The sequence below is a fragment of the Mya arenaria genome, chromosome 1 (genome assembly GCF_026914265.1).
Source record: "Mya arenaria isolate MELC-2E11 chromosome 1, ASM2691426v1".
Lineage (NCBI taxonomy): Eukaryota > Metazoa > Mollusca > Bivalvia > Myida > Myidae > Mya > Mya arenaria.
Genome location: NC_069122.1, coordinates 21,467,118 through 21,478,411, shown reverse-complemented (window position 1 = coordinate 21,478,411; position 11,294 = coordinate 21,467,118). Strand labels below are relative to the sequence as shown.

The following is an 11,294-nucleotide window of genomic DNA, read 5'->3' as shown; positions in this document are numbered from 1 at the left end:
TAGCTTAAATATCTGGAATCCAGTGATATAACACTGCTGACAAAAGATCAGATTGCCGATTTTCATATTTCCGTTCGAAATTTTATGTTTTATGGCTAAAAGCGTTAATGACGGTTTAAGGGAAATGCATAAAACATCATTTTTCGAACTAAACTATGCAAATCTGCGATTCATTTTTGTCAGCAGTCTAATATCACTAGTGTCCATGCATTTGCATATAAATTGACTCGTTCCAAGACACAAACTGAAAAGGGTTGTCAAAATGTTCAATCTGTGAGAGTGCAGCTTTAATACTTGTATTTTACATTGTTAATTCAAATTAAATTATAGAAGGTTTTGGTGCTTGTGGCATTAACTTCAATCCTGGGTTGCCCGGTTGTCCGGAAAGCACAGTGGTTAGCGCACTCGCTTCTCACCAAGGCGACCCAGGTTCGATTCCCTGGGCGCATGTAAGTTTGGTTTGTGGTGATAAGTATGCCGGACAAGTGGGTTTTCTCCGGGTAATCCGGTTTCTCCCACAACACAATGCCACACTCTCACCTGCCAACGAGAGAAATAAATATGATATTGACATAACTTGTTTCACAATCGTTGTAAAATAAATAAGTTAAAACTAACCCCACATTTTCGAAAAAAAAGATATTGCTCTCATTAAAAATAACATTTTATTTAAATGAACCACCTATAGAATTAATGATTTTATTCCAGAAAAAAAACTTCAGCTCCGTTACCTCTCTTTACCAACGCCTTCGCAGAATATAGAACAGATACTAGTAAAATATTCCTGTCACTGCTTTTATGAATGCATTAATAGCAAAGTTTAATTACTTAATTGCTCATCGTTAAGCAATATTCACAAAAATGATATATGAAATATTTTATCAATATATTAAGCTTAAAAAGACATTACTTTTGAAATGGACCTCGTAGTCAACTTTTCTCAAATAGTTTTGAATGAGAAACAATTGGACAATTATAAATTACATCGCATTTTTGAGGCGGATGCTTCCGTGAATAACAAATGCATTTTTTGCGAGTCAGATGATGACTAGGTTATATAAAAGGCCGATGTTTGGAAGTGTGTAGTTTATAAAGAGCTCATTTCGGGACTGCCGACTACGACCGCCAACAATTTACAACAGGATTACTAACGATGGAGCTAGCGATATTTGTGGTCATATGTGCAGCGGGTAAGTCATAAATTTTAAGTTTAAGATATATACAGCTGATTAATTCCTTCACACCATCCATCCATTGAACAATATAAAGTAACGATATGCTCGAGGCCTTGTTATCCCACGATGGAGAACAGAACAGAACAGAAATTTATTTCAGTTCAAACATCAACATTATTACATACAATGAAATAGATCAAAATGATCCTTGATCATTGGCATTAAAATAACGTGTTCATATATATATATATGGCGATCAGCGAGTCTATACATAGAACGAAAGAAATTTGAGTGTATAAGTTAAATACAGAACACAATATGGTATATATTGTAATGAATACATTACTTTGATTATAAAGACAATAAATGTAAAATAGCCCTTGCATTGTTAATAGTTTTTAGAGGACATTAACACAATAGATTACATCTATTAATATGCTGAAGCTACAGAGTAAACTGTTTTCTTATTCCAAAAGCCCTTTATACATATACAGCGAGATTTTTACCTATATTAACATTTTTTGACATCATGAGGGGCTCAATGATTTTAAACATGCTTGGATTTCTACAATACTGTCTGGGCAGATATCTTTGTCTCATTTCGGAACGAAGTATATGTTACGTTACATTTGCGTTTGAAAATTTACATTATATCTTAGAAAATTCCCAGACGCCTTGATACGTGTTTTATAATAAAATTCTCCGTACATTTCGTCATTTGAGAATTGATTTGTAATTTTCGTGCGTACATGCAGTATTGCAGTACATACAGTACACGATGTGATTTTGTAATTTTCGAAGCGTAAACCACAAAAAAACACAGATCTAACATGCTATTTACATGTTTCTCTGTTTGTTTAATTGTTTTAAAATGAGATCAAAGCATTTCATGTAAAAAACAGGAAAGAAATCTGCTTTCGGCATTTAACGTCCGTGAAAAAAACATTCGTGAAATGAGTTTACGATTGTCCTATCAGAGTGTAGCAACGAAATAGACAGCAAGCAACTCATCGGGTTTTTCTATACAGAGACTTAGAGTAACGCTAATACTATGCTTTTAAGCTACAGTCTCACAGATTGAAGGCTTTGACCACTTTTTTTTAATTTACGAGCCAATTTATACAAATAAATGCATGAAAACCAGTGATATAAGACTGCTGACAAAAATCAGATCGCAGATTTTCTGTATTTTTTTCTAAACCCTTAATAACGCTTTTAGCCATAAAACATTTATTTTCGAACGAAAAAAATGAAAATCTGCGAACTGATCTTTTGTGAGCAGTCTTATATCACTCGTTTGCAGACATTTACGCAAAAAATGGCTCAATTCCAGACAAAAAAATAATGTTGTCAAAATGGCAAATCTGTGAGAGTGCAGCTTTAAACAGCATTGGTCAATATTTTTAAGAAAGCTATTTCTCGGGAAATTAAGTACTGAAAAATAATGATTTAGAGTCGAGTATTTATTTTTCCTCTGTGATTATTTTTCTTTAGAAACAATTTTGTCAATATATTTGTAACATCATTATCTATGGGGGATTTCGGTATGCAGGGCCAACACAATAGCCCCTTTATTCGTTTCTGAAACAAGGCTACGTCTTTGTATTTTGCGGTTTAACGGTCTAGATCATATAAATTGTAATATACCACACGCATCATAGGAAATGTAATAACTTAACATGAACATCATCATTACATTGCCATTTGTGGGTTTGTCGTTATTTATGAACACTTGCTTTACTTTTGAATTGAATTTTATTTTATAGAAGAGAATGCTAATCACGACTTTTTTTCAACACACATTCAATTCGTCAAAGTCATACAAAATGTCAAATTTAAAATACGAATTGCATGAGTATTACCATTTATATTTTATTGGCAATTGTTTTAAGGGAACAATTTTCAAACGTTTTACGTAGATAATGAATATTGATATATCTATAAGCGTTACAAGCTGAAGTTGCTTATTTCACCAAGCAAAATTCCTTACTTGATTTTACTAAATAAAAATCAGTTTATTGTAAAGACAATTTTATTTCAATGTTCAAAACCCTTAGAAATGTAAGTAAAACACAAATTTTACCGAAACAAAAAATAGAAAGCTTAGCTAAGTGCTGTTGTAAGGGACTTAAGATGTTTCGAGAAGTTGAGGCGTGATTTGTTTTTTTCTGAAACTGAGAGCAGTAAGATCTATATGACTTATCTTAATGGAAAACCTTGTCTTAAATGACCGATAAGGTCGAGTTAAGTATAATTATGACGACGCCTTTAAAAAGGGTACCAAAGATGGCAAAATCACAATTGAAGTTTTTAACTGAATCCAAATCATAACTATCTTGGGGGCATTTCAGTGCAAACAAACTAGGGTACATGAAAAAAACAACATGAAATTGCTTGCAACATTGAGGTATATATAAACAACAATCCAAATGATGTTTCACATTTTATAACAAATACTTTAAAAAACACACTCAAACTTCTGAAGCCGGAAAAAAAGATTGGAAAGTGTCATGACAACAATAAAAACATTCATCAATGAAAATATGTTACTATGGCAACTGATTTATAAATCTATCTTCAAACAACTTAAAGCGTTTTGCTTGCAAAACTATAACACATAAAATGGGGGTTTCAGTATATCATATCAATTTAGGTCAAACATGGTCTACAAAATAACTGTATCAAAAGATGTTTTGTATTACATAATCGAAAGAAATCATGCAGAAATACTAATTATAAGCATAAGCAACAATAAATTCAAAATGATTACTCAAATTGCTACCAAATGTTCAAGGGTTTCAAAATGGTTGCCGTGGTTTATATTTCAAATTCCCAGTGCCATTTAAGACTTAAAAATATATAAAATGCGTATATAACTATGATACAGTGTCAGATTATGAGGCTCAAACGATGCCTTATTAATCAAAAATGGATGGGAAATACCAAAGGAACCCCTATCTCGACAATTGTAATACTTACTGCTTATGAGGGAGATTGCAGGAGCATAGCGATTTGCACAATCAGTACCTGGGCAGTTGCCGGACTCTTTTCGATGCTTTAAACTGGATAAATAACTATAGAATACTGAACATTTCGAAATGAACATAAACATGAAGAAAGTAAGGCTTCTGTTTCCTGTTTCTAAAATAAATGTAATGTAAACATATTCGAATGAACAAATAGCAATGTCCTTTAGAGAAAAAAGACCGATTTAATTTGTCAATACTAATTGCAAATTTTGTTATGACTTTGGGCACGCTAAATATAGATTACACTTTCGTTATTTTTTCATCTTGTTTTGTGCACTAAATGCATTCTTTTATCATCATTCGGGTTAAGAAATGTAAAAAAGGTTAGGATAGGGGTTTAGATGTACATGCAAAATATATTTACACTACTAAAGCATACTGTGACTTAAAGTAAATGTTTTTTTTTTTTAGTTCTATCATTTAGATAATATTCAATCAACTACCAAGCATTTGGAATTTATGTGACGATAAAACAGTCAACTGCATTGCAACTGCAGAAATGTGTTTGATTGCACCTGTACAATGTAAATTATTCACATCATAAATATAAAATCCCAGCAAATTAAATCTTTGACTGCTTTTGATTCAGTTTGACTAGAAACTATGGAATAAGATATTTTTTTCACTTGATCATACGAATATATGCACACGAAGAATAAAAGGTGTACTATTTCCACAGAATGTTTTGGTATTCGAAATAAAAGGCAGTATTTATTTCGCAATATTTACATTCGTGTGTCCTTTGTATAGGTGAAACGTTAATATCGTAATATACGCGAGGAGTTATGACGTCATTGTTTCTTTCAATATTGCGCTCCAATTGGATTAGCACTACGTTACAAAAATCAGTTATTCTTTTAGATACACGTATGTTTTCGGTAACATTTCTTTAAGAATAAATACTCAATTGCAGAAGATAATGCTAATTTTATTGATAATGAATAATTCTTTAAATTTAAATATAAGTATGTATCGCTTTTTGTCTCGCGTGCATGCTGTATGTACGCAGTAGGGCAAGTGAGCAAATGACCAAGAAGCGCTAGCGCGCTTCATGGAATTTGCTCGCGTGCCCAACTGCGTACATTAAGCATAAACGCAGAAAAAAAATGCAATAAGTCCTTAAATGACGGCCAGGTAATCTTAGCTTTATATTAATAACAGCTTATCCGATCGAAATGTAAGCACTGTTTGAATTTCTTTGCTCTTCTGGAAGATTTCTTCTGCCCAATGGTCACCTGTGGAAAACCCATGTGAAGGTGAGAATGCATATACATGTGTATTCCATTCAATACATTATCAATCATATGTCTTTTTTTTAAATATCTAAACTTTGCAAGGACAAATGAGTTTGACAACCCCAAAACGTAAAGATATTACTTTATATTTTAAATCCTTAATGATAAATGAATGGACATGAAGATTAAGTTAATTCCAACTATTATATAATGAATAATATGAAACCAAAGTGCCTAGTGAAATGTATTATCGTATTTACTTTTACTGCCATAAATACATTATTACAGTAGTGTTACGCGCAAATGTAGATACAATCTTAAAAATACGAAAGCAAACTTGTAAAATCAATGGGAATGAGTTGCAACAAACCTTTTCCAGCTGTTTTTTCCAATGGAACTAAAATCGTTATAAATGTCAAAATTTACAGGTGACATCTGAAGTGAACAAACAGTTAATTCTCTAACGATTGATGTCAGGGACACTACGGGAATCGGAAAAAAGCTCTTTCTTAGTAGACGTATAAAATTCACCTGCGAAAATTTAAAACTCGATCTCCTCAATAATTACTTAGCCAACCTTGTACCCCTTTCTACAGGCAAATGCACACAATGTCTTATAAATTGTGGTATATAATTTATATAGTTCTAAATCAGATACAACTCTGCATATTAATTGTCATTAACATGACTCTATGTTCACAAAAAGTATGCACATTTTATATCGATTTGTTTCAACATATACCACTTCATTGTTTTAATAAAACATGGACTTTATTTCAAAGCGTCTGTTCTGTTTGTGGTTGATAGGCATTGACATCGCAACGTATTTATTTCAGGGATTGTGACGGGATTCCGTCCTGGCAAACCCATATACAATATCAAGAACGGCGGCGGAGCAGGAAACTACGGGTAGGCACATGTTTTATCGGTTAATAAGTAGTTTTGTATAAAAAGAAGTGTTTCATACTGTAGTGTGGTGAAGTGGTGTGTTTTAAAGGAAGGTATGTTTCCTTTTTCGAGCGCAAAAACGCCCGGGCGATATCTAACAAATCCATGAAGCGCGCTAGTCTTATCAACAAGAAGCAATGCAATACACAGAGATTTGATGGAAATGAACTCCTGCTTTGGTGTCATTTGACCTGTACAAAATTTAGTGACATTTAACCTAAAATATTTTTTTTTCTTCAGATTTATCAAAAGGGTAACTCCTACCAACTAGCTAGCATAAAATAACTATGAATTACTGCACTTTAACACTGTCAGAAAATCTCGAAATGCCTATTTAGAGGATCTCTATTTAGGCATTTCGAGATTTTCCGACCTTGTTAAACTGAAGTAATTCATAGTTAGTCATCTAAAAACATATTTTAGGTTAAATGTCACTTAATATTGTGCAGGTCAAATGACACCAAAACAGGAGTTCATTCCCAACAAATCACTGTGGTACAATAAGCAATTTCGTCATATTCACTTGCGGCTTGTGCAAAATGGACGTCTATTATGGCGATAAATGTATCTGTTTTAACATAATGTTTTTTATATTGTTAAATCATTTGATGTAGAAAGTTATTGTTTCACACGTCTCTTGTCAGCATTTCATTTTGTTTCTCAACTATGTTTACATGTAATAGTTTATGAATATTCAATTAAAATCGTAGTTTAAAGGGAACTGTAGATCAACTTTTTGTTGAGTAATACATCATGACCAATTGTCATTGAACATTGGTATCAGGCCTGACGTTGTTAGAAATAATCAAGGATTTGCTAAAGAAAAACAAACAAATCAAAGTTATAAATTTAAAAAAAAAATCAATAACTTAATTTCAACATTGATACTCGCCTTTCTTAATAGCCCAATGGCGGGTGGATGGGGAGGCAACAACAACATCTACGTACGGCCTAAGCCACTAATCAAGAAGCCCCAGCCACCACCAGCGTTTATCCCAAATGGATATGGAGGTATTCAAAATCTTGGCTGTTTCATAAAAGTAGAAGTAGAAAGTTTTCTGTAATATTTCTGGTTATATCTATTCCAATGTAAACAAAATTTACTAAGATGTTCAAAACCTATCACGCCCGATATGACATTATGTAAGTTTGAGATGCATGCAAACACCTAAGAGAAATGCTGCTTTGATAGAGAAATTCACATTCAAATACAAACCTAAATTTCGCATAATGAACTTATACCGAAAGAGACTTGCTCATTTATTAAAATTTATATCAAACAGAAATTTTGAAAGTTGAGTTCTACCTTTGTCTCAGTAATTACCAACTAATCATTTATGAATCTTGGAATATAATACTTACTTACGGCTGTTGCTGATATATACTATATTGATTTTTGTTCTGGATCTTCATTATATCTTCCAGAATCGATTAGACAACAGACTATGGCAATACTTAATACAGTTAAATACAAATAAATAACATGAAAAAAAAACCAAAACAAAAAACAAATAGCTGAAAGCTTACTTAAATGACATGGCATATTAAACTGAAATACCATTTGATTACTTAAGCAGAATAAAATGCATTAAATGTTTTAAAATGATATATCAAAATCAATGTAATGTCGGCCAAAAAAAGACAACAACAAGCATTGTATAAAAACGAGTATTTTTGTAGTATAGGCGTGTATTTTATGTTATGAGTGGTTAAACGAATCTTTAGTTTGGTTCTGTACCGTTTTGTCTGCACATACAAATTCATGATAAATAGTTGAGACGTATTAACAACGATTGTAAAACAACTTATTACAATAAAATATTGATAACTTTCCACGAACAGCTGGAACACGACAGTAGTGTGCTCTTGTGTTGACATAACGAAGAAACAACATCATGTCAGGCATGGTGTCCACAAACAAACTTGCATACACCAAAACATAATGATTTATGTACATGTGTAATCATTTTTGATTCCAATGAGCTCGCTACCGTTTTTTGGACAAAATATCCCTTGAAGCTCATATATAGTGCAGTAAATGAGTTGCAAAAAAGTTACAAACGAAAAAGTCCTTGTTTATTTGTCGAAATATTATATATGTCTTTCTGTTCAATATCCGTTTTTGCAACATATGCGTGTAGGTCGCAATTGGCTTTGAGGTAAACAACTACGCTTTTTAAGCCCGGTTCATATTCAAAAAGAGATAATACAACAATATATTTTCTTTTTTTTGCTTTAAATTTGTTTATTTCGATGGTCATTCGGTTAGGCGATCGTATTTGATACCTTTGGCCTTTTCCATACTGCAAATCTGTCATTGCATGATGTCTGTCTGTTCGTCCGTCCGTCCGTTCGTCCGTCCGTCTCTCTGTCCGTCTGTCCGTCTGTCTTATATTTAAGTTAAAATACATTAAAGAAGTGTGCATGAATCACATATGTCGAATAAGGAAATTCAAGAAAAATGGATGGATCATTAAAAAATACATAAATCGTAAAAATTAAGTTCATTAAAACATAGTTGTCATTTCATGCGGATATGTTAACGGGTTAAATATGATTGCAACATTGTAGTCACATCCATCATTTTTAGGATCAATTACAAAACTGAATACGGTATGGCATGTAAGCTCACAGGTTAATATCTCAGCAACTACTTGATGTATTGCATTGAGAATCTATACAGTTGTACTCAACCATCAAACGCACTTGTATAACTAAGTTAGAAAACTGTATTTTGCATATCATGGCCCTTTTATAAGAATTCTTAATATTTAAAGAAATTGTCTTGTTTATTTCCAAGGTATCAAATATATATATTTTACTTACCTATAGAGTTATACATTTACCAGCGCATTTATTACATTAGGGTATATTTAAAATAGAACTGAAAAAGGTGGTCTTCCAACAAGACATTAATTTAGAAATAATATTCATAAACAGTCCTGGTAATGGCCATGTTATATATTCCAATGTATTACTGTGTGCTTGTAATATAATGTTAATGTCTTAAATTATTTTAAAACAAATAAGTGTTTTATTACAACCATGCTCAACAACTTTCCTGTGTTTCATCCAGGCCCGCAGTACTGTTGGTGTGCACCCAAATGTGTCGACGTCCAGTTCATAGGTCCATGCCCAAACTGCCTAGGGTGCAATATGCAGTTCTGTTGTTCGTCTAAGCCCCCTCAAAAAGTGATGGGTATGTTAGCAATTTTAGTTGTCTGTCGGCAGGTTTGTTATTCATTTAGAGTCTTTACATAAGGCGAAACTATGGTTATGGTATCCATTTCAATTATCTCCAGGCAAACCCATGCTGTGTTATCAATTTTAATTTTTAATCATATCTTGGCAACATCATGTAATGTTATCCATTTTAATTATCTCAAGGCAAAACCATCGGTTTGTAATACATCTCAATTTCAAGTTTTGTGTAAGAAATGAGTTCTTTTGATTTGACACTTGTTATCAAAGTGTATACGCATGCATAATCTACCTGAGGTTTTCAGCATTCTCCTCGGCTTGTGACCCGTCTGTCATTTACTTACAAACAATTTTAGTCAATTATAAGTGGAGTACCCGTGAAGGGCGCAAAACAAATAACGACTGCTTTTAAATGTCCAATTAATACAATGCATTAAATTCAGTCTATTCGTTAAGGACATTGAATAACTCTAAACAACTTGCACACGTATACACGTTATCATTCAGGACCAACTGCCACATGCGCTTGTCAAGGGCGATGCCAGGTTAAACAGACATTCCTGGGCCCGTGTCCCTTCTGTGGCAACAATGGCTGTGATAGTTCCTTCTGCTGCAACCTCAACCAAATGCCCCCAGTGGGACCAGGGTGCAGATGCCAGGGCGTCTGTGGGTACGGGCAGACTATCATGGGACCATGCCCCTGGTGCAAGAAGGACTGCACAAATAAACTACTCTGTTGTGGAGCCGGCAAGAAAGGATAGAGATCGCTCAAGCTCGATTCGAATAATTATCCCGAATAAAATAATGTGAATATTTTAACTACTGTTTTATTCACTGCCATGTTGTATAAGATCATACTATATTCTGTTATAATAGCCTTCGGCATACGAGCCCTGATGGTATTATTAAAGAAGACTGTTTCGTCAGGAGTGCTGCAATATAAGTTCAAGGAGCTATTTTAATACCTCAATAGATATGTCTATAGTTATCTTTATTTTTCGAGATAAATTATAACTAACAGCATAATTTATCCGTGTGCCATGTCTTGCAATGTAAATAACCCATTACAATTATAACATTCAGCTTTATTCTGTACTGTGTTTTATTGTTTTTTTTAACAGGTCTTAATCTTTTATGGCAGCAGTTTTAATAGAATGTGAAATCAAACTAAAAAAAAACATCATATTACATGTACATACATCAAGAAATAAATGAGAAAAATATTAATATTTTGAGTCATTAAACATTTTTTTATAATAGAATTAAGGCGAGCATCTTTATTCGCCCTATAACTTGAAATGAGGACATTCTAGCCCAAGAAAACATACTCGTTTGCAACGTTGTTAGGAGAAAACAATTGTGCTTAAGACAAAAACAATAACAAAGAAAACATAATTTCAGAATTAAAAACATAATTTAAAATGATATATTTTAATATCTGTATTGACTAGACGTTTCAGCTAAAATAGTGGTCTCCTACCAACCTATATTATAATTCCCGTAACTCAGCCAAATATTTGATATCAAAAGATACTTAAAAAGGTAAGAAGTTGGCAAAACTCTTTATTTTAAATACACTTTGATCTAACTCTACAATCGCCTTTAATGCGAATATTCTACATCATTAACCTGAAAAAAGGTGTGGAGCATGTCCGATAACAGGGAAGTAGTTCTTATGTCAGCAGAGGACCCCTTCTCTTTGGAAG

At 32.9% G+C, this 11,294-nt stretch overlaps 1 protein-coding gene across 1 annotated transcript; it reads left to right on the top strand.

Annotated features, from left to right (window-relative positions):
* Positions 1 to 1,037: 1,037 nt before the first annotated feature.
* Positions 1,038 to 10,815, top strand: LOC128227218 (uncharacterized). Its single transcript, XM_052937569.1, has 5 exons — positions 1,038 to 1,190; positions 6,276 to 6,348; positions 7,292 to 7,398; positions 9,464 to 9,586; positions 10,096 to 10,815. Exons 1-5 carry the CDS (start codon positions 1,154 to 1,156, stop codon positions 10,347 to 10,349), a joined length of 594 nt encoding a protein of 197 aa, XP_052793529.1. The 5' UTR covers positions 1,038 to 1,153; the 3' UTR covers positions 10,350 to 10,815.
* Positions 10,816 to 11,294: the final 479 nt, after the last annotated feature.